The sequence below is a fragment of the Ahaetulla prasina genome, chromosome 2 (genome assembly GCF_028640845.1).
Source record: "Ahaetulla prasina isolate Xishuangbanna chromosome 2, ASM2864084v1, whole genome shotgun sequence".
In the NCBI taxonomy this organism is placed as follows: Eukaryota; Metazoa; Chordata; class Lepidosauria; order Squamata; family Colubridae; genus Ahaetulla; species Ahaetulla prasina.
The window spans coordinates 63653014-63678586 of record NC_080540.1 but is presented as its reverse complement, the minus strand read 5'-3'; the positions used below and the strand labels follow the sequence as shown (position 1 = coordinate 63678586).

Here is a 25573-nt window from a genome sequence, read left to right as displayed (position 1 = left end):
AACAAATGGGCTTTCACAGTACAAGCTGCCATTACAACTCATTCTAGTGTGTGTTTTTTAACCTGCGGTAATGCATCATCTTGCCTGACTGTATGTCATCTTCTAGAAGGTCAACAAAAGTATGTAACCCCTCCTCTCCCTATGTTTAAGTTATGAAAAAAAAATTGACAAAGCATGAAGTGACCAGTTTCCTTTTATTCTTACCTCCATCTTAGACTTATACTCCTGCAACATAAAATATCTAATGATTTCATAAATTAGGATTTAAATAACAAATTCAACCTTAGGCTTTTTTCTTTTCTAAACAAAAAAAAATGTGGCCCAAAGGATAGTCACTTCAATCTATTTAAATGCTTGAATGAACATTATAAAAGCCACTACTATTTACTTCTTTTCACAGGTATTTAGAAATATGCATTATGTTGCTGTGGACAATTAGTCTTTTATCCAATTTTACTTGATAGTTTAAACTCTCCCACCCTAAGGTTTTAATTATCCCTCTTAGCCAGCATTCTTAGGTCTCAATTCATGCGCCTGGAAATCTGCCTCCGTGATGTTATAACCTTGTTAACGTAACAAAAGAGGAGTTTACTTAAAACTGTACTGACTATGGACTTAAGCCAAATTTACTTGAAAGAGGAAAGAGACTGTCAAAAATCCTACAGTAAACATAGAAAAGCAGTTCTTTCATAACCTTCACCTTAATTCATAGAGACAAGTAATTTACATGTAAGTGGATTCAGATGGTCTACAAAGAGGCCTCTTTCTAGAACCGGACTGGTTTTGTTCCCTTTCCCTATCCGTTCTCTCTCTCTCTCTCTCTCTTCTTTATTTTTTTCTCTTCTTAAGACATGGCAATGGCTAGGTTTGCCTGATGACAAAGCATCTGCAAAGTTTGAATAATAATAAATCATAAGGTAAACATTTATAGCATCAGCATCGATATGAACTGAACAAATTTCACTAAGCCATTTTCTAGTTCTAGTCAGTTCTATGTCAAAATCACAGAGCCATTTTCAGTTTTAGTCACTTCTCTGTCAAATCAAAATCTCTGTCAAAGCCAGTTCTGTCAAAATTTACATACAGTAAATGCTTTTATGTTGGCAGTGTAAAGTTGCATTTCTAACGTAGTAATGATTACATTATTCTTAAGTGCCAGTGGCTTGTCAAATACAGATCGTATTGCCATTGGAGCTTCCTAAATCCAACAATTAAAATCATATTTTAATTATTACATACCACTATTTTACCTTAGCTAAACTAAATAAAACCTCTCTGTATGTATGTATGAATATGAAGCTGGAATCGCAATGCCACTTACTAAGCTTTAATTTCCATGTTTTATTTAGAATCATAATGTAAAAGGGACACAAATGCAATTCTGGTTCATAACAATCAGTACAGGCTTTGTAATTGCCTCCAGTATGAAAACTTGGTTAATGGAAATCTGAACTGACAATTCACATGATAGGGTTGAATGCCAAATAAGTGAACTCAAAGTATGAAGTTATCTTCCCTGGTTTCTTACGTCTCTGGCATAGACAGTTGTCAAGAGTGAGGATATCAGGAAATTCAGGAAATTCGAATTAATATAAAGATTTATTGCAAGTTCCAGCTCTCTACAAGAATCTGAACTACTAATGGTCAAAGCAAATCTGTGGTAGGTAAGAGTCAATGGAATTCTAGATGGGCTGGACTTAGATCTCTTGTGGGTGTGAAGGGATTTGGGACTGATAACATGTTTGACCCTTCACTCGGATTCAAATTGGTCATCGCCTAAAACAGTTTAGGATATATAGTAAGCTAGCTAGAACTCCAAAATAAATCACAATAATTATTGAAAGGTTGGATATACAGTATGTGATATTGAGAATATGAGTTGACAAAAGTCCTTTTAAATTCAGTCCTTAATAGCTGGTCAGCCAGTTTTCTTACAATACAAACCAAAACAAATTTAATTCTAGTATATAAAATACACAAATTATTTTTTGTGTGATTTTGTAAATTATCACTCTGAGAGATGAGTATACATGCTTCTTTAAAACAAAAGGGAAAAGGGTAAAATTATATTGTGCCCAGTGCATCTCACAGGATTGCTCTGGGAAAAATGGAAAGGAATACTGAATATGCTGCCTTGAGCTGCTGGAGGAAAGGCAGGATATAAATTCAACAAATAAATAATTTACCAATAAATCTTGACTAATTTAAAAAAAGAAGGCTGTATTTAAAATCCAATATCTCTGACAGCAAGTAAGATACACCAGTTTGGCTTAGTGGTTAAAGCACCAGGCACCAACTGGGAAACTGTCAGTTCTAGTCTCGCCTTAGCCACGAAAAGTGGCTGGGTGACTTTGGGTCATTCTCTTTCAACCCAACTCATCTCTCAGGATTGTTGTTTTGGTATGGGATGAAGGATCAATTAATCAGAATAGAATTGGGAGGGACCTTAGAGGTCTTTTAGTCCAACCCACTGCTCAAGCACCCTATACCATTTCAGACAGGTGGCTGTCCAGTCTTTTCTTAAAAACCAGTGATGAAGCATCTACAACTTCTGAATGCAAGCCATTCTACTGGTTAATTGTTCTCACTGTTAGGAAGTTTCTCCTTAATTCCAGGTTGCTTCTCTCCTTGAGTAGTTTCCATCCATTGTTTCTTGTCTTGCCTTCTGATGCTTTGGAAAATAAATTGACCCCCTCTTCTTTGCTGCAGTCCCCCAAATACTGGAATACTGCTATCATGACACCCCTAGGAGTATTTGGTATGTTCACAATTTTGAGTTATTCATAAAAATAATAAAGGTGGTATATAAATAAATACATACTGTATATGAAAATATGCATACACAAAATCAAATCCTAAAGTGATAATTTAGTTTCTGTTAAAATGAATTAGCTTATTTGGCTACTCTGACTTATGCATGTGGATCAGTTCCCAATGAAGAGATCTTCTTTTTTATGGTAAAATTGTATTGTTTTAAGCCTATTTGCTATTTAAATAAGGGGAAAACGGAGCTATTCTATTCTGGAACATCTGCTAAATTCATAATCAGTTTGTCAGCTGAGGTTAGAATGTAGAATGGTGCAGTTGATCAGGCTGCCCTAGGTGTCACTGAGGCCTCTGGGAATTAAACTAAGAGAGTTTCAGTAGACAAGAGGGTAATTCAGTCAGCCACTTAAAAAAAAGTAAAAAATAAAAAAAATTAGAGGGGAGGGGAGAGAGAAATTTCTGAAAACAGAAGCTAAGCTTTCTTTTTTCCTTCTAGTGCTCCTCTCTCTCACTGTCCCTCTTGCCTTTATAGTCATTTATACTTCTGACTATCAAATCAGAGATGGAGGCCCAGATATTCCCTTGCTGGCTTTAGTTCAATATAAATATGATCCTATTTCATCGTCTTAATCATTATTATTTTCTCAGTTAATAAAACTTTGAGAAAGCATTTTCCAATGATGTTAATATTTTTTTGTAAAGATTTGGCTGAGATCAGTTTTTAAAAAATGTATAATATATAGAGGCTGTGTGTGTGTGTGTGTTTGTGTGTGTGTGTGTATGTGAGAAAGAGGGGAGGGAGAGAGGGAGAGAGAGAGAGAGGGAGAGGGAGAATGATATATGGAAATAAGTTATTCTACATCTATTGCTTATATTTGCACTCACACTCCCAAAGATAAATACACAGAAAGAAAGAAAAAAGATATAAAATTTTAATTTATTTCATTATTTTCTCTTTTTCTTTGTGTGTGTGTGTGTGTGTGTGTGTGTGTGATATGTGTGTGTATTTAGATATATATGGACAACTGATTATACACTGCCTTTGAGGAGCCAAATTGGCAGACATAACAGTCCCTTCTCCAATTTTGCCTCACAGCAACAATACTATGAGGTAGACTGAGTTAAACATGACAGGGCCAAAATCCCCCATTGAATTTCCATGATTCTAACTTCCATTGAATCAGAACCTGGGTCTGTCCACTCTTAGTTTAAAGCCTTAGTCACTAATCTATATAAGATGTCTTGGAGTCATGGCTTTCATCTTGAATTTGAAGCCAACATTTGGATTTGCCTGTATATTTAAAGTATGTGTATAGAACTGTTTAGAAATAGCAATAGCAATAGCACTTAGACTTATATACCACTTCATAGTGCTTTATGGCACTCTGTAAGCGGTTTACAGAGTCAGCCTCTTGCCCCCAACAATCTGGATTCTCATTTTACCAACCTCACAAGGAGGGAAGTCAACTTTGAGCCAGTCAGAATCGAACCCCTGGCAGTGAGCTGAATTAGCCTGCAATATTGCATTCTAACCATTGTACCACCACAGCTCCTGTCATTGACATCTCTAGGAGCCCACAAGAAGTTGATGAGAAAAAGTTTCAGTCTCTTCTTCTAATAATAATATGACTCAGAGATTATATATCCTGTGGTAATACCTTTAACTCCATCAAACATCCACACCTGCCTATTCCAGGTCCTTGGGAAGGACTCAATAGGTGGATAACAATGCCAAATCTACTCTGAATATTTGGCTGATAGCGTAACAAACCATAATAATATGCAAAATTAGGCACTCATATCTGGTGGTAAAACTCTGGTGATGGCACAGTAGCTAGGAGATAGAGGACACTTTAACCCTTTGATGCCACCACATGGTTCTCCAGATGTATGCACCTCAAGCATGGTATTCTTATTCAAAACTACCAGTGACTTCCTGGATATGCCCATCATGCTCTTCTACTGAGCAATTCTGCGTAAGGGAGAGAGGAAGTCCCACTTTCTTAGAGAAAATATCCCCAGAGGTGGATAAAAAACATTCTTTCCAATCTACATCAGTTTCACATTTGCAGTGCTCATTCATAACTGTGCTGTCATGCTCTCAGCTATTTAAAAAAAAACAACCCAAAAAATAATATTTAATGCATTTTTTCATGAAGTGTAACATTCTTAATGGTTGTTTTTTTTTGGGAAAAGTCTGAATTTACAAGCACAGATTATGCTAAAATATCTAATTATTTTGGGGTTAGTTTAAGCCAATAGCTGCAGCACCAGGTTCAGAGAAATGTAAAACTTAAATAGATTTAAAATTCTGGAATCCACTTGCTTTGCATCAGAATTGTATTTACAATATGAGGAAAGGTGTGTGGTTGCTTTGATTTACCAAATGTGAATGTTACAGACTTAGTTTGGCCAGTTATCTTACCTTTTATAGGTACTTCTCAGTGGAGCTCTAAACTGAAAACATAACACAAAGCATACACTTGCATATTAGTTCACCTGCTGTACTTTCTAACTTTATGCCTGTGATAATTTAAACAAAGTTTCATACCCTAAACTGAATGTATTAAGAGTAGATTGAACTATTTTAGTCTGATAAACAGAAACAAAATTACTAGCAATATATTGCTTGACATTAATCGTAACATATACATTTAAACAAATGACAACACTGCTCTAAATTAAATAAACTATTGACTGATGCGTTTATTGGCCTTTATTTCTTTTTCTGTCTCTCTTCTTTCTTTCTTTTTAAATAAAACCTCTTCATTTTAGTGAAGAACAAAGCCTTTGATTCTTCTAATCTTTACGGTGCTAGCAACCGGGTGTCAAAAAAGCTAGTCAAGATGTGTTGTCTTTCAGATCTATGGAGCAGAAATCGGAGTCACCAGAGAATTTCTACCCAAGTTCCAAGAAGGGCACATTAACGTCCTAACTACTTCCCATGGAAATCACAGTTGTATCAACATCCTGCTGTTTTGTTTGCATTTAATTTGGGATATAACTCTCTATGCTCTCAGCATGGATCCCATCGTTAAATGAAAGCACACCATGGGTTGTAAAAAATCAACCAAGTGTTCCTCTTTTCAAAGTTAGGTTTTGTGGAGAACATAAATAACACTGCCTATTTGCTGAAGATTATATAACCTACATAAAAGTATACCAGTAAAAGAAAGAGAAACAATTTCTGGAGTACTGGTGTTGAAATAGTTTATAAAATGTAGATATAAAATAGATTTAGCCAGTAATCCATTATTCATACATGCATACATGCATACACACACACACACTTCTATACAATAGTCACACTCCTTTCTCATGTGCCTATGCTCATATATATTCAAAATGTGATAGCTAAATTTGACAGATATTATAAAAAATCCATCTCCTACATATGGACACCAGCAGGTGATAACACTTGCCCCATCTTGCTGGGCTCAGAAGTAAGCAAAATCAGGGCAGGTAATTATTTGGATGTGAGACTTCAAGCCAATATGAGGACTGTAGAATAGAGAGGAAGTAAAAAATAATAATTCCAAAAGGTGGAAGTGGAAAAGCATTTCCTATTGTTACCCCAAAAATGCTACACAGACATATTCATGATATCATCAGGAGCTTGAAGGAGATGGTACCTTTGCTTTATGTCCCTCTCAATATTATGTAACTCTGGTCAAAACTAACTAATTATGACATAGTGCATTTGGTAATCCATGTAAATGGAGAGTATAATAGGGTTCTATAAGTTATCTGGAAATTTTGGGAAATGATTTTAAATTGTCTTTGCTTCTTAATTCAATTAGTAAAACATTGTACTACATAGTGGTATGTGACATGGTTTTTTTCCTTAGGAACGTGATATTCTTCCAAACTTAAGTTTGTGGTTGAAGAAAGGAAGGAAGGAAGGAAGGAAGGAAGGAAGGAAGGAAGGAAGGAAGGAAGGAAGGAAGGAAGGAAGGAAGGAAGGAAGGAAGGAAGGAAGGTAGCTTTTTGATAAATCCCATGTATTTTAAAATTTAGTCTTCATAGTGTAGTAGGCTATTTTGGAGCATTAATATATAGCACAATCTAATGATACAGTCACATGAGAAATGTAATAACTATTTGAATGTACTGAGTTCTTTCAAGCATGCAAGAAGTATTTCTGAAGGAAAAAGAAAAAAATAATCCCCCCCAAAAAAATATGTATTTAATAGCAGAATGCATCTTTTCAGAGAATAGAGAACATCAAAACTACCATCATCACTGGTTTGGAATAGTATTGGCTCTCCCTTGAGCCTACTATCAAGAATTTGATAGTATTCATCATGTAACCCAACATGACTATAAGTAACTAAACCTTCTTTATTGGGCAAAGAGAAACAAAATTACTAGCAATATATTGCTTGACATTAATCATAACATATACATTTAAACAAATGACAACACTGCTCTAAATTAAATAAACTATTGACTGATACGTTTATTGGCCTTTATTTCTTTTTCTGTCTCTCTTCTTTCTTTCTTTTTAAATAAAACCTCTTCATTTTAGTGAAGAACAAAGCCTTTGATTCTTCTAATCTTTACGGTGCTAGCAACCGGGTGTCAAAAAAGCTAGTCAAGATGTGTTGTCTTTCAGATCTATGGAGCAGAAATCGGAGTCACCAGAGAATTTCTACCCAAGTTCCAAGAAGGGCACATTAACGTCCTAACTACTTCCCATGGAAATCACAGTTGTATCAACATCCTGCTGTTTTGTTTGCATTTAATTTGGGATATAACTCTCTATGCTCTCAGCATGGATCCCATCGTTAAATGAAAGCACACCATGGGTTGTAAAAAATCAACCAAGTGTTCCTCTTTTCAAAGTTAGGTTTTGTGGAGAACATAAATAACACTGCCTATTTGCTGAAGATTATATAACCTACATAAAAGTATACCAGTAAAAGAAAGAGAAACAATTTCTGGAGTACTGGTGTTGAAATAGTTTATAAAATGTAGATATAAAATAGATTTAGCCAGTAATCCATTATTCATACATGCATACATGCATACACACACACACACTTCTATACAATAGTCACACTCCTTTCTCATGTGCCTACGCTCATATATATTCAAAATGTGATAGCTAAATTTGACAGAAATTATAAAAAATCCATCTCCTACATATGGACACCAGCAGGTGATAACACTTGCCCCATCTTGCTGGGCTCAGAAGTAAGCAAAATCAGGGCAGGTAATTATTTGGATGTGAGACTTCAAGCCAATATGAGGACTGTAGAATAGAGAGGAAGTAAAAAATAATAATTCCAAAAGGTGGAAGTGGAAAAGCATTTCCCTATTGTTACCCCAAAAAATGCTACACAGACATATTCATGATATCACCAGGAGCTTGAAGGAGATGGTACCTTTGCTTTATGTCCCTCTCAATATTATGTAACTCTGGTCAAAACTAACTAATTATGACATAGTGCATTTGGTAATCCATGTAAATGGAGAGTATAATAGGGTTCTATAAGTTATCTGGAAATTTTGGGAAATGATTTTAAATTGTCTTTGCTTCTTAATTCAATTAGTAAAACATTGTACTACATAGTGGTATGTGACATGGTTTTTTTCCTTAGGAACGTGATATTCTTCCAAACTTAAGTTTGTGGTTGAAGAAAGGAAGGAAGGAAGGAAGGAAGGAAGGAAGGAAGGAAGGAAGGAAGGAAGGAAGGAAGGAAGGAAGGAAGGAAGGAAGGAAGGAAGGTAGCTTTTTGATAAATCCCATGTATTTTAAAATTTAGTCTTCATAGTATAGTAGGCTATTTTGGAGCATTAATATATAGCACAATCTAATGATACAGTCACATGAGAAATGTAATAACTATTTGAATGTACTGAGTTCTTTCAAGCATGCAAGAAGTATTTCTGAAGGAAAAAGAAAAAAATAATCCCCCCCCAAAAAATATGTATTTAATAGCAGAATGCATCTTTTCAGAGAATAGAGAACATCAAAACTACCATCATCACTGGTTTGGAATAGTATTGGCTCTCCCTTGAGTCTACTATCAAGAATTTGATAGTATTCATCATGTAACCCAACATGACTATAAGTAACTAAACCTTCTTTATTGGGCAAAGAGAAATTTCAATAGCATGATTATAAAATAGATTTGATGCATTACTCATATCTAGATTTTCATTGGATCAATAAATGAAAAATGTCATTTATTTGTTTATTTCTGTAGCTTTCAACTTTATTTATCACTATTACTCAAGCTAATAATAATGTATCATCTTCATAGAACCATTTATTTCCACTTAAGTGAGAACAATTTGATGGCAGTAAGGAAGCAAGCTCATTTGCATGTGTCACTGAAGTTCAAGAGAAGATCACTAACATGATTTACCGTATATACTCGAATATAAGCCGATCCGAGTATAAGCCGAGGTCCCCAATTTTACCCCAAAAACTGGGGTAAACTGGGGACTCGAGTATAAGCCGAGGGTGGGAAATGAGGCACCTACCGGTTGGGGAAACCCTCCCTCCCTCAGCTGAGAAGGCTGGCGGCTCCCCCGCCCCGCCCTCTCACTGCACCGGCAGGGCTTCCCCGCGCCGTCCGGTAAAATGTGAAAAAAAGAAAAAAAAAACAACTCGAGTATAAGCCGTATATACTCGAGTATTAGCCGGGGGGCTTAAAAAAAACCTCGAGTATAAGCCGTATAGACCCGAGTATAAGCCGAGGGGACGTTTTTCAGCACAAAAAACGTGCTGAAAAACTCGGCTTATACTCGAGTATATACGGTACATAGTTTATATATGTCAATGAATGCTTGTGTAGGTGGGTATTCAACAAGGAAAAAAACTTTACTGGAAATATAAATAGTGATTTTCCATCCTTTGTAACTTCAGATAAATTATGACAGGTAAATAATGTTGCATTATGGCATAGAATTTTACCTATGAATCAATGTGTCTCAATGAATGCATGGCTTCCTTTAATTAAATAATATATTTACCACTTTAGCACTAAAATGAACCTAGTTTATTTATTGTACCCCATTGTGCTTAAAAAGTTATTGGTGGCTTGCTTACTTCAAGTCTGCTTACACATGCATATCAATCTAATCTTCAAGGAGTGTTTCCTGCTACTGCCATCTGTAAATAACAAAATATTCTGGTCCAACTTCTGTAGCTCAATATTATTACTACTTACTGTTATTTAGCTTAGTTCATTTTCATTTTGGTAAAGAAATCTTCTGTCTATGAAATAAAGAGCTGAAAATGTTGCAAGCGGAAATGAAAAAGCAAGAGACAGAAATGCACTTACTTCATTTCCAGGATCTCCTCCAACTGTTTTCTCCGTTCTAGTCTTAAATTGGCCAGATGTGCTTCTTTCTCACCCAGAGACTGCTGTGTTGAGGCAAGGCGAGCTTTAGTGGCATCCAGTTCTTGCCTGGTCTTATCCAATGCATTCCGTAATTCTTCTAACTAAAAAGCATAGGTAAATTCAGGTACTCACAATTAGCGAATGAACAAAAAATTGTAATAGGTAATCCCACAGTCATTAAATATCTACTCTCTTCAAGGGAACATAGTGGAGTAATCCTGAATTTTGTGGGTTAATTAATACATTTTAACAGCATTATTCATGAAAAGGAGATATATATTTTGCATCTAATTAAATAAAGAAGATTAAGAGTATTTATTACAGACCTAGGACCAATGATAATGGCTCATGTGTCTATTTTTAAAGAAGAATAAAACTTCTCAGTTTCATTTCATTTCACATGCATTCACTCAGTGTGTGTGTGTGTGTGTGTACTTTCAGGCATTTCAGAATATGTCAGGGTTAGGCACCCATGCTAACTTTTCTTAATTATTTTGTGAGCAAAATAATGATATTGGCACTTACTGGAGCAAAGGTCATGCATTGATTGTGAGTGGATGTGTCAAAAGTGGAAGAGAACTTATTCAGAACTCACATTTGTAACACTGATATTACATAAGCTAGCATTACTTAATTAACCAAACTTCAAGATGAAGCTTCAGCTTATTATTGTTGAAATTCTTGTTGAAATAGTTAAGTGAATTAATCCGTTTTGGGTTCTCATAATATCCTAAATCATAAACTAACCAAAGCAAAAAATGCAGTGGGCTCACACCGTGTGCTAAACCACAGAAGCAAGAAGTGTAACAAGAAATATCACCAGGAATTCTGTGACACACAATGAAGGTTTAAACTAATTGGAATACTCATATTGTAAACATGCACTTAAACACAATGAAAAAATAATGTAAATAATGTAAATATTATTTACAAAGAACAGAGGAATGTTTTGTCTTTCTATTTTCATCTTTCTCCTGAAGCATTCTCTTCCCTTGGCAATTTCACAGGTCCCCAACTTTTTAGCTATCCTGAAACAATAGCAATAGCACTTAGACTTATATACCGCTTTACAGTGGTTTACAGCCCTCTTTAAGTGGTTTACAGAGTCAGCATATTGCCCCCAACACTCTGGGTCCTCATTTTACCCACCTTGGAAGGATGGAAGGTTGCGTCAACCTTGAGCCTGGTGAGATTTGAACTGCCAAATTGCAGGCAGCTGGCAGTGGCCCTCTAACCACTGCGCCACCATGGCTCATAAGGCAATAAAGAGCTGGATCTTGCCAAGGTGCTGTGGGAGACTGACATAGAAGTGTGTAGATGATGTTGAGGGTACCCCAGGAAGATTGTTATGACACTAGGGTTTTTGTCTTTGTTTTTCATTGATTTTTTTTAATTTTTTGTGATTTTATTGTTGTTGTGAGCTTCCTATATTTATAGTCTAAGACAGATGGACATACAAATCTTTGAAATAAATATGCTTCTTTGAACTATGGAACAGACTAAGGGGACAATTCCAGTGATCCTTCACAACTTGAACCAGTAAATTCTCTGCATTATTAGAAAAGGTGCTGTAGGTCTTTCAGACTGAAGTCCACTGAGCCCGTGGTCAAAAGTACTAGTTGGTTGGCAAGGTAAGAAGATAAAATCACAGGAAATAGAAGAATGACAGACTTTCTACAGCAGGAGATTCCAAACTTGGCAACTTTAAGACTTGTAGACTTCAATTCAGAGAATTCCCCACCAGCCATGCTGCCTGGGGAATTCTGGGAGTTGAAGTCCACAAGTCTTAAAGTTGCCATGTTTGGAGACCCCTGTTCTACAGATTCTATAGACAAGATATTTATGACAGGAGTAGTTAAATTCTCTGGGGCTGCTGAATCTTAGGATAATCGAGTTTGAGACTGCATCTTTTAACCTCAACCACATTTTGCTTCTTTAGGTTTAAGGACAATGACTGGCCAGAAAAAGAAAATGCACATCCAGCAGGCTCTGGAGAACTGGTAGTGGAAATTTTGAGCAGTTCAGAGAATTGGCAAATACCACCTCTGGCTGGACCCAGAGTGGGGTGGGAATGGAAATTTTTCAGTATCCTTCCCCTGCCATGCCCACCAAGCCACACCCACATAACCGGTAGTAAAAAAATTGGATTTTACCACTGATGCACATGTTCACCTGAACACATACCCTGCAGCGACAATCTATATTGTTTTAAAAACAAAGAGGATTGTTCATTATGTTCTCCTTTCAGATTTACAGCGCCACGTTCAGCCTTCAAGAGAATGTCTTTATTTTTCAGGACAGTTGACTTCAAAGACAATTCTTGTTCATGGAAAACAATTAGGCTTGTGATTCCCCCTCCTCCTCTCCACCCCCCGCCCCCCAGACATTGCTTTAAAGAAACTCTGCAAGTGCAACAGAGCAACTCTTTAGGCGGTGCTAAAGTATGGTGCTGTCAGAGTGGCTTTTCTGGTTAATGTCAATAGCACTATGTATAAAAGGTGACCAAAGTGTGTATAAATGTTGATCTTTGAAGAAAGCATGCCTATAATCATACACACATCCACTATTTCATCCACCAGGTTGACTGCAAGGAGAAAGGGAAAAGTACATTTTTTAAAGACAAAATACAATTCCTAGCACACTTGCTAGGTTGTAAGTCACAAGGGAACACCTCTGCGATCTGTTGAAATGATGAGGCTCGTCCAATACATTTTTGTAAAGCATCCAAAAGACCAAAAGGGTAGCTACAAAGCTTATTATCCTTACAAACAGACCCTCTATACAGACAGTCCTTGATTTACAACAGTTCATTTAGCGAATGTTCAAAGTTACAACATCACTGAAAAAAGTGACTTTTGACCATTTTTCACACTTATGACCATTGTAGTATCGCCACGATCATATTTATGATGGTCGCAGTGTCCCGGGGTCATGTGATCCCCTTTTGCAGCCTCCTGGCAAACAGTCAATGGAGAAGCCAGATTTACTTAACAACTGTGTTACTAACATAACAAACACAATGGTTCACTTAACAAATGTGGCAAGAGAAGTCATAAAATCGGGCAAAGCTCACTTAACAAATTTCTCACTTAGCAATATCAATTTTGGGCTCAATTGTGATTGTAAGTCAAGGACTACTTGTAAAGCTAGATTTGACATTTGTGGACTAAAGATATAAAACACAGTACAGTAAAAGGATATTTCATGAGTGATCTACTTTCCAATTAAACATGAATTTATAGCAACAATAAAATGCAATATAAGTTAGAAATGTTACGTTCCTGTGATTTGAATAAGAAAGAACCTTCTGTGTAATATTAAGCATTTCTCATATTTAGTCTTTCACCACGGTTGGAATAGACTTGTCTAGTTTATTTCTGTGTGATATCCCCATCAAAAACTAAAGTAATTCAATGAATTGTGGGTCCATGGAAATCGTACACACTTGTACTGCTGGTAGTTCTACAGACAAATATTTCTTTTTACATGTAAACAAAAAATCTAGCAAATAAAGTAGTATGTTACTATACTTATTCCATGAAAGAAAGATATGTAAATTTATTATCTTCACAGAAATACCAGAAGCTACAAAAAAGCATAGGGCATTCAGCTTCTGAGTATTTGTATGAAGTATCCATATCCTGCTGCGTATTCCCAAAATCTGATATTAAAGCAAATTCCATCCATGTGCTGAATCTGTTTTCTTTCCAAGCAGGGCTGGACAAACATCCAGCTGTTCACTTTGAAAATTATTACTACTGAATGCAACTGTGCATCTCAGGTGTTACTGACGCTTTTAAGAATTTTTTTGTCTCCTCAAAGACTTGATTCTAGTGGTTGAAGAGCATAGTGGGTGGCATAGTTGGTGCTTTGGTCACAAAGCAACAACTGCAATACAAAAATTTGCATGATAGAGAAAAACTGACTTGGCTTCTTATAGGCTTAAAATTATCGCCAAGCATGTCCTTTTTCAGCTAGACATGATAACCTTATTGATAGCTTGGTCAGATAAAATGTTCAAAAAGTTATTTACACCAAAGAAAAGTGACTAAGACGCTGAGCTTGTCGATCGAAAGGTCAGCAGTTCGGCGGTTTGAATCCCTAGTGCCACGTAACAGGATGAGCTCCCGTTACTTGTCCCAGCTTCTGCCAACCTAGCAGTTCAAAAGCATGTAAAAAAAGCAAGTAGAAAAATAGGGATCACCTTTGGTGGGAAGGTAACAGCGCTCCATGCGCCTTTGGCATTTAGTCATGCCAGCCACATGACCACAAAGACTTCTTCGGACAGCACTGGCTCTTCAGCTTTGAAACGGAGATGAGCACCGCCCCCTAGAGTTGGGAACAACTAGTACCTATGTGTGAGGGGAGCCTTTACCTTTACACCAAAGGAAAGTCTTCCAAATTAAAATTTCTATAAAAAAATATCTTCGGCCTTAACTACCTGATTGCACTAAAGCTTCCTTTATCTCTTAGAAAAAGGAAAAAGTATAGGAAGCAGCAAAAAACAAAGAAAACTGGGGGTCAGAATAAATTGGATTCAGAGAGGCTTCAGTTAATTTATGAAACTGAGTGAAGAGTACTCATGTGTTCAAGCACCCCTGCTTTTAATTTCTCACCCATCTGTACATCCAGACCACATGATGGTGTTTGATTTCTAATACTTCCAAGCATATTGAGAGGTGGATAGGTGAGGGTTTTAAACCAGGTACTGTAACCTGAAACTTCACTTCTATCTTGACTCAGACTAGCTGAATTGAATCAGAGACTTTTAGAGGAAGTTTAAATGTGAACGGTAAAATGCCCCCCATCCACAGATTTGAAAGAATTCAACTTTTGAGAAAAAATTAATTAACTTTTTCTCATGTTAACTGAGGTGTTAACAGCCTACTGTATGAAAGACACACCTGCAGCTTTTAGAAACTCCATGGAAAAGATAATTACAACCATTGCTAAATCTGAGCTTTGAAATGCAAAGCCCCCCAGGGCAGAAAGAAGAATGCAAACTTTCTCTCCATAGCTGGGAGGTCTCCCTTTTATTTCAGGAGCGGGCTTAGAAACTTGCCTGAAAATAACAGGTCCTGGATTATGTTTAAAAACGTATTTTCTGGGCAGAGGGGCATACAGTATCTCCAGGCAAAGAAATGGGCTACTCCATAATTTTTATTTTCTAAGGGCATTTATAAAGCCTTAGAAAATAAAAGTACAGGCATTCTTTCTTTATTGTATATTTTATTTAATCCAAAGAAGGTTAAAATACAAAATTCTGAAAAAAAAATCCAAAAAATGAAAAACAAAAAAATAAAAAACACAAAACAATCAAAATGTTAAAACGGTGTATCAAAAAAAGGCCCACATATATACACATTATCCCCTCTAGTTAAATACTGATTAATACATTACTACAACATTAGTTTGCAGGGGCGGGAGGCCTAAAGGTATTTTTGAAAATATAATTTTAGAAATAAAAAATAATTATTATTACTGCAGCTTACCACTTCTTTTTCATATTTCACACTAAAATAAACTTGTAAAATTTCAGAATCAGGCAGGTTCTAAAGGAGGGTCTTTGTAAACTTTGGAGTGCACTCCCACTGTACTGGTGGATTTCAAATTTAAATCTTCATTAACTAAAATATCAGCAAACTTTGTCTAGAGAGCAAGCTATGCCAAATATGTTAGCGTCACTGCAATTCCTCTTGTATTGAGCAGGATTACTAGAACAATAGCAATCACATTGTCTATCAATGATATAAGTAAAGGTAAAGGTTCCCCTCGCACATATGTGCTAATTGTTCTCAACTCTAGGGGACGGTGCTCATCTCCATTTCAAAGCCGAAGAGCCAGCACTGTCCGAAGACGTCTCCATGGTCATGTGGCCAGCATGACTAAATGCCAAAGGCTCATGGAACGCTGTTACCTTCCCACCAAAGGTGGTCCCTATTTTTTTATACTTGCATTTTTTACATGCTTTCAAACTGCTAGTTTGGCAGAAGCTGGGATAACAGGAGCTCGCCCCGTTATGTGGCACTAGGGATTCGAACCACTGAACTGCTGACCTTTCGATCGACAGGCTAATCTGACATTGAGCCATCAGGTCCCTCATGGATGATATAGATTATTTACCTTTACCTTTATATTTAATATTTAAAGTAAATATTATTCACTTTATATTTATATTTAAAGAATATAGATTCTTTACCTTTATGAATGATATAGATTCCCCAAAAATATGTTTTGCACTATGGGAAAGAGCTGTAGCTGCACTCTGCTTCAAATGGCTGGTCTAGGGCCTGGCTATCTGAGGTCCGCCAAGGCACCTCAGTCAGTGGTGAAATCTGAACTGGTGCACCAAATGCGAGGTGGGCACGCGCATGCAGCGTACATCAAGGGGAGACATGGGGTAAGTAGAACAGCACGCGGGGAGGATGATCGGCTGTGGTGCGTGATCTTTTTTTTTTTTACTTTTAAAAGTATTTTTTTACAACCTATTCGGCCAAATAGGTTTTGTAAAAAAAATGCTTTTAAAAGTTAAAAAAAAAGGCTCTGACAATCAGGCAGCACAGCTGTGATTGTCAGAGCCTTTTTTTACCTTTTAAAAGCATTTTTTAAAAGAAGCGGTAAGCAGGAAAGCGGGTGACTGGGTGATTGGATGGGCATGGGTAGGGGAGCCAGGGATTTTTGCTACCAGTTCTCTGAACTACCCGCTGCTGTCGCTACCAGATCGGCTCATATTTTTCATTACATTTATACCCATGTTTCCCCAAAAATAAGACCCTGTCTTATATTTTTTTGAACCCTGAAATAAGCGCTTGGCCTTATTGCCATGCGCTCAAAAGCCCGATTGGGCTTATTATCAGGGGATGTCTTATTTTTGGGGAAAACAGGGTATAATTGGTATAGAATTATATTTCTTTGGTAATTGTCCTCCAGATTTTAAAAAAAATTTTAGAAGAGAATTAGTAAAAGTTTCGTCACTGAACAATGCTGACATTGTCATAACTCAGCATTAAAGCACATCATGGGATATGCATTTGACAAAGGATGCCAATGATATTCAGATACATTATTTGAAACACTTACATAGACTTTATTGAAAGCAGGATTTATGGCAATATCAAGAAATATTTACAGAGGGAGGGAGGGGGGAAGAGAGAGAGAGAGTGGGAGAGAGATTTAATATAATCTCAGGGAATGAGGCTAATCTAAGTATTACATAGCTGCACTGGAAATAAAATTTATTTCACAGACAGCTCTGACCCTGCTGATGGCAGAAGCAGGAATGGAATGCATAGATAATTATCTTTAAGACCAGTCAATGTTTCTTAATATCACCTTTTAGATCCAACCAATACATTCCAGTCTGAATCAGAGTTTATTTATTAAAGGATTTAGCACTTTAGATGCCATATTGCCTGGAAGCCCACCAATTTCCATTCCCAAATATCCAATTTCTCCAATTTCTCGATGCATGAATAAGACCCTTCAGGATCACATCTGGCCAGCAAGAACAGGCACTAAAATACTTTTTTTTCTTTCATTGCCATAATTTCCATTGAAAACACTTTCAAAATAAAATAAATATTGGACAATCTTCAATAATATGTAAAGTATTGTTCCTTTAGCTGTGAAGGGCAGAAAACATCACACGCATTTATGGCTGGATATTTTTACACTTGCCTGGATTATGATCAATTAGAGCACAATTCTTTTAAGTTACTGAAGAAATTTTCAAAGTCAAACAGATCAGCCACAGATATGGTGCCCATTTTCCTTTTAGTGTGACCCAAAAATGATACATTGATCTTTTTTCTTATTTGGCTCTTTTCAGTATGTGCTTAACGTTTGATAGATGATTGAGAATTGCTTCAAGTATAATTTGTCCAGTAACTGTACACTTTCCTTACAAATTCATGATTATTATGCCAAAGGTTACATTAAATATGAAAGTCAGAGCCAACCAAGATATGATGAGAAATGCATGATTACATACTGATCTTTCTGAACTTTATAAAATATAATGTGGGGAAAATTCTGATCAAGATCATATTGCAAGTGGAAAACAAAGAGCATTTCCAAAAGATGTTTTTCATCAGGAGTGTGGTACACAAGGAAAACCTCAGTTCCTTCTCAATACACTAGAATCAGTATCCAGCTCAATACGAATGCTGAAATTCTTATTTAAAACAAAAACAAAAAGAGGTTGCAGTCACGTGCTTGTTGTCAAATCTAGTTTTTCTCTTGAATATCTATTACAACATTCAGATGGTAACCCAAATACTTTAGTGCAGGGGTCTGCAAACTTGGCTCTTTTAAGACTTGTGGACTTCGACTCACAGAATTTGTCTGGAAGTTGAAGTCCACAAGTCTTAAAAGAGCCAAATTTGCAGACCCCTGCTTTAGTGCAATAAATGGCAAAGTCTTTACACTGGATCAAAGTCATCACAGCAGCCTAAAGAATTACACTGTTAAAATAGCATAGCTTATTATATTATATTATAAGTTAGGTTCTGACCACTGGGCTTATAAGCATTCCTCTGGTTTTTGGTACTCCTTCTAGGGCTACTCACTTTCTTATTTCATTGTCAAGTTTTTTTTAAAAAAAAAATAGTTTCATAAGTTTCAGTCCTTTGTAGAGCATTTATAAAATAATTTGGAGAAGTGGACCATTTTTATAGCTTGCAAAATAAAATCTCAGCATGTCCTTTAGGGAGCACAATGCCTCACGTGGTTAAAGGATGCTGGTTTGGAGATTAGCAAGCCCCTGTTCGAGACCTGAGTGCTGCCATGGGGCAGGGTGAACTCCCATCCTTCACTCCAGCTCCTGTTGAGGACATGAAAGGAGTCCCCAACTGGGTGTCCCCCACACAACGATGATATCATCAGCTCATCCTTTCAACCCGGAAACCCCTCAGTGCTTCTGACGCAAGTGCAATGCGAATGAATAGGAATGAAAAAGAAACAAACTTTGCTAAAAAATATCTCATGAGGAAGGTCATTATCATACATTTATTTAATTTACTTACGTGGCCATCATCTAACAACACTGATGTCCGCTTTGGAAGCCATACTAGGCCGGAGGCTTCCACGCTGCCACTTTCCCATGTGTGGGAAAGTAGGAGGGGGGATTTGGTAGAAGGGGCCATTAGACATAATAACATTCTTCCTGCCGGTCAAGGTCAGGCCTGCATCTGGAGAAGGAGTGGCCGGAGTGATGTCTCAAGATGGCACGGTTGGCGATTGGAGCATGTGATCGGCAGAGGGGTCAAGGGTGGTGGTAGTGATTTTGGAGTTTGTCTTACTGAGGAAAAACCCGGATCCCCAGATTCGGAGTTTCCCCAGTTGTGCCAGTTTACCTATGCTAGTAAAAGAACTTTGAAAGATGTTTGCTTCAGAGTCTTTTCTGCAGGAGGGGGTTTTCTGGAATGCTGACAACTGACTCTGGGTGGTGTACAAAAATTAAAAGCCAACCATTAAAACCAGTAACCCATGTGCCTCAGCTAATAACACTTTCCAATAAGTAAAAACACATTCTTTCATAGCAAAATGCAACTGCATGGCTAAGTTGCAGGCACAAGGTCTATTCACATGGGGATATGAAACTGAAGTCTGTAAAAGTCTTTCTGGTGGCCTGCATTAATTGATTGCATCCCCTCCAATCTACTCACTGTAGTTTCATTGCAAATGCTTGATTTGGAAAAAATCAAGCTGGAAAGAGGTCTTTGCACTTGGAAACTCAGCACCTTTATATTACTATGGTTTCATAATATTATTACACTGCAGATTTTAAAACTTCCCATGGGATTGTATCTAAGAATGGCAAGGCAGTAAAAGTTTATTTAAAAGCGTTTATTAACTACAAATATGTTCTTAGAATGAAAAACAGTCAGAAACATTATAGCATTTGTTTAGCAATTTGGACTAAATGGCAGTGTTATTCGGGGGGGGGGGAAGCCCCCAAGTTTTTCAGGAACCTCACTTTGTGATTTGAAGGCTATTTTCTCTAAACCTTACTAGGTGGGGCCCCTCTGAAGTTATTTCATGCAGAATAAAATTACATTTTATATCTGCTAAGGGAATGCTCTCATCTAGTATAAGAGCCTGGTATTTAAAATAGATGTATAGCTGAGCTTTATCACAAGTTAAATCCTGTTTAAAAGAAAGATTAACATTATGTAGTTATTTACAAACATTTCGCATCCTGTAAAGAGATTTGCATTCCCTTTCTTTCTTTAAACTCTACTGCAGAGCAGAAATGGATAATGGATTAACTACATGAAAATCATGATAGAAAATGAACATTAGAGATGCATCAATACAAAATAAATCCTACATTTTCTACAATATGCTGAAGGTATTTAACATAAAAATAAATGCCAAGGATGGTTTTCATTATCTACACTTTCCTTCATCTAATGAACTGTGTCTAATGAGTGCTAGCATATTTTTCTCTCTGAAAATGATTCTCAGCTACATACACTCATTGCATATAGATAAAGTTCTGCAGAAGGTATTTAAAAACTGGTTTAGAGATGCTACAGGCATTTGATCTTTGTGGATTCTAATTTGAACTGATCTGATCTGTGGCTCGTGGACTAATGTGGAGATTACAAATTAGTGATCCATCAACTTAATCACTTCTTAAATGTTCCAGCGTAGCTAGCTATTTTCAGGCACTTTGAAACTTAGTTTGACAAAGGAAGATGGAAATACAGTACGAGAATAAAAGTATGTATGATCATATTACTATTTGCTAAGAAAGGAAGAGCAGTAGGAGATCCTAGCCCCAAGATGGCAAACCTATAGCATGTGTGCCTGAAGTGGCATGCAGAGCCACGTCGCCTGGCATGCGCAGCATCTCCCATTTCTCTTTCGGGTTTCTGGTGCACGCATGCCACTGGCCAGCTAGTCTTTTGGTTACTGGCATGCATGTGTACATGACAATCAGCTGGCCTTCATGTGTGTGGCAGTGCCAGAAACTGGAAGATCAGCCATCCAGCTGATCATCACGCATGTATGCGTGCCAGTAATCAGAAGACTAGCTGGCCAGTGCACATGTGTATGCCAGAAAGTGGAAGTTCATTTCCCGGCACACGCATGCCCATTGGGCAGCTCTCTTAGTGCGCATGCACACTGGCTATGCCATCAAAGCCCACCTGCAGCCCGAGGACATCCACCCCCTTTCCAGCCAGGAGCGCTGCCACTAGTCATACCCCTGCGCTCACCTGCCTGCCTGCCTGCCTGCCTTGCCTCTGCTGCCACCAGAAAAGGCCCCAAAGCTGTGCTGCCCAGGATCCACGTGGGCTGCCTTACGGGAAGGCCAGGCATGGCTGGCTGGGTGCTGTCCAGAGCACGAGGCTGTCAGGAGAAGGAGGAGGAGGTGCCACTGCCTCTTTACTGGTGTGAATGACCATCTTTGGCATTTCTTCCTGATTTGCTTCAGAGAAGCACGTGAGTATAGTTGCTGCTTTGAGGAGGAATTGGGGGTGGGAAACTGCCTGCATTTCTTCCTGATTTGCTTCAGAGAAGCACGTGAGTATAGTTGCTGCTTTGAGGAGGAATTGGGGGTGGGAAACTGCCTGCATTTCTTTCTCATTTTCATAACCTGCACACCTAACGGCGTACGAATCTAATCTAATCACTATAAATCAAATCAAAAATAGCAATAATATATTCAGGGTTAGTCCACTTGAGATTGTGATTTTATTCTATTCAAAATGACTGGCTTAATTCAGTGCAATACTTGTTTTGCAGCTGTCTTTCGCAGTACTCTTTTCAAATTTGGGTACTGTCCTCTTTGTAAACAAATTAGCAGTCTACGTGGACAGATTACATATCTAGAATATCTAATCTATGCTCTCCAAGCAGAAATTAGGTGCCCAATTCAGCCATTCCAGCTGCTGTGCCATCAGCCCCCTCTACCACAAAGATCCTGCAGGAAAAGGGCAGTATGGACAACCATGGGATCTGGCAGGGTGAGAGCTATGAACCATAAACACAAAGCTTTTACAGTGTCCCAGTATAACAGATATAGTGCCCTTGCTGACCTTAATAGGAACACTAAAGTGACAGATCAAGGTAGTTGTGATACTGATAACTCAAACAATCAAGGGATTATGGTCCGAGATGAAGAACTTATTTTGGAAAAGTGTGAACCTACTTTGGAAAAGTGTGTATTACAGATCGGTCACACAAGAAGAGCACGGTATCCAAAAAGAGAAGCCACCTTCTGATTGGTGATTCAATTGTAAGGGATGTAAATTTAGGAAAGGATATGGAGGTTTTGAAAGAGGCCAGGTGTTTACCTGGTGTTACTGCCAGCAGAGACAAGAGGCATATTCTTAAGATAGTCAAGAATGCCAGTAAGGATTCTGATGTTGATGCTATTATACATCTTGGCACAAATGATCTGTCCCAAAAGGATGTACTTTCTGTGCAGAATGATTTCCAGAGCTTGGGGTATGAACTTAATAGCATAGGTTGTAGGTTTATCTTTTCAGAGGTTTTACCAGTATATAAGGAACAAAAAGGTAAAGGCCAGCGTGTAGTGGAGCTTAATGTGTGGCTAAAGGAGTGGTGTAAAAGGGAAGGCTTTGGTTTTATTAGTCATGATGTCTGCAACTGGTCCAATGAAAAATTGTACAAAAGAGATGGATTGCATCCATCAAAGAAAGGGACTGAGTTACTCAGCAATACATTCACAGATTTTCTGGAGAAACATTTAAACTGAACAGTGGGGACAGAGAATTAACTGATACAGAAAATTTCTGTCCCCAGCAATTGAAAACTAAAAGGATTATCAGTGCATGTAACATAGATGTCTGTATGGGTAAGACTATCAGCCCTGCTATCAAGCAAAACCAAGCATTTAACAGTGAGTGCCATACCATGTGCACTAAACCAACAGTTGGCAAGAAAGTAGGGGAAGTCATCACAGGTTATGTAGACAGTAAACACAAGGTCAATCCAAATGGACTCAAATGTCTATACACCAATGCACAGAGTATGAGGAATAAACAGGGTGAATTAGGAATCCAAGTAAATGAGGGCAGATATGATATTGTTGCCATTACAGAAACTTGGTGGGATGAAACTAACAAATGGAACATACAGCTAGAGAGATATAAATTATTTAAAAGAAATAGACCAAATAAAAGAGGAGGTGGAGTTGCACTATATATAAGAAATAACTACATCTCTACAGAAATAGAGTACAACAATGATGAAAATCATCTTGAATGTATTTGGGTCAATATAAAAGGGGTGAAAAACGATATTGCCATAGGTCTATACTATAGGCCACCCAACCAAACAGAGGAAGTAGATGAACTTTTTGCTAGTCAGCTAACTAAGGTATGTAGGAAGCACATCACAGTAGTAATGGGGGATTTTAACTACCCTGACATCAACTGGGAAACAAACTCTGCACCAAGTGGAAGATCCAACAGGTTCCTAACAAACCTAGCAGACAACTTTGTTTCCCAAAAAATAGAGAAGGCAACAAGGGGATCAGCCATACTGGACTTAATTCTCACTAACAGAGATGAAATTATAGACGGTGTTGAAATTACAGGAACCTTGGGGGCAAGTGACCACACAATATTGGAATTCGACATTAAGCAAATACAAGTAGTAGAACAAAGTCAAACTAGAGTCTTGGACTTTAAGAGAGCTAATTTCAATAAACTTAGAGAAAGCTTGAGAAGGATTCAATGGATGAGAATCCTGAGGGGGAAAACAACTCAAGAAGCTTGGGAAATTTTGAAAAGTGAGATTATAAAAGTGCAGTCTAACACAATACCAATGAAGAAGAAAAATAATAGATCTCAAATGAAACCAGCATGGATGCATAAAGAACTATCTGACAAATTGAAAGACAAAAAGGACAAATATAAAAAGTGGAAAGAGGGGCAAATAACTAAGGCAGAATATCAGCAAATAGCCCGAGCCTATAAAGATGAAGTGAGGAAAGCTAAGGCTCACAATGAACAAAGGCTAGCGACAAAAGTAAAAAATAACAAAAAAAGCTTCTTCCAACATGTTAAAAACAAGAAAAAAGTCAAGGAAACAATTGGCCCATTGCTGGGAGAAAGTGGCAAGAAGATGACAAGCAACAGGGAGAAAGCAGATCTACTTAACTCATTTTTTGCATCTGTCTTTACACAAAAGGAAAAAACAATCCAACCTATCAAAAACAGCACTACAAAAAACAGATTAGAAAGTTAAAATAGGGAAGAAAATGGTAAGTGAACACCTGTCTACCCTAAACGAGTTCAAATCACCAGGACCGGATGGATTACACCCCAAGGTTCTGAAGGAACTGGCAGACGTGATTTCAGAACCACTGAACTATATCTTTCAAAGATCCTGGAGCACAAGGGAGCTGCCAGAGGACTGGAAAAGAGCTGATGTAGTTCCCATCTTCAAAAAAGGAAAAAAAAACAGATCCAGGAAACTACAGACCTATCAGCCTGACCTCAATACCGGGGAAGATTCTGGAAAAGATAATCAAGCAACGAATCACCGAATACCTAGAAGCAAACAAAGTAATAACCAAAAGCCAACATGGGTTTGTCAAAAACAGATCATGCCAGACTAATCTTATCGCATTCTTTGACAAAATGACAAAATTAGTAGACCAGAGGAATGCTGTCGATATAATTTACTTGGACTTCAGTAAAGCATTTGATAAAGTAGACCATAACCTACTACTAGATAAAGTAGAAAAATATGGGTTAGACAGCACCACCACCAGATGGATTTGTAACTGGCTGACCAACCGCACTCAACATGTAGTCCTCAACGGAACTACATCCACATTGAGGGAAGTATGCAGTGGAGTACCCCAAGGCTCTGTTTTAGGCCCAGTACTCTTCAACATCTTCATCAATGACTTGGACAAGGGATAGATGGGGAACTCATCAAATTTGCAGATGACACCAAGCTGGCAGGAATAGCCAACACTCCAGAAGATAGGCTCAAGTTACAGAAAGATCTTGACAGACTTGAACATTGGGCGCTATCTAACAAAATGAAATTCAACAGTGAAAAAAGTAAGGTTCTACATTTAGGCCAAAAAAACAAAATGCACCAGTACCATATATGTGGTACCTTGCTCAATAGTAGTACCTGTGAGAGGGATCTTGGAGTCCTAGTGGATAACCATTTAGATATGAGCCAGCAGTGTGCAGCAGCTGTTAAAAAAGCCAACACAGTTCTGGGCTGCATAAACAGAGGGATAGAATCAAGATCACGTGAAGTGTTAGTACCACTTTATAATGCCTTGGTAAGGCCACACTTGGAATATTGCATCCAGTTTTGGTCGCCACGATGTAAAAAAGATGTTGAGACTCTAGAAAGAGTGCAGAGAAGAGCAACAAAGATGATTAGGGGACTGGAGGATAAAACATATGAAGAACGGTTGCAGGAACTGGGTATGTCTAGTTTAATAAAAA

The 25573-nt window shown here is 37.6% G+C and overlaps 1 protein-coding gene across 1 annotated transcript in view; it reads right to left on the bottom strand.

Annotated features, from left to right (window-relative positions):
* ERC2 (ELKS/RAB6-interacting/CAST family member 2) overlaps positions 1-25573 on the bottom strand; it is a 617452-nt gene that overhangs the window by 176017 nt on the left and 415862 nt on the right. The window contains exon 12 of the mRNA XM_058170468.1: positions 10062-10222. Coding sequence (XP_058026451.1) covers positions 10062-10222 — 161 coding nt within the window. The remainder of the gene's footprint in view (positions 1-10061; positions 10223-25573) is intronic.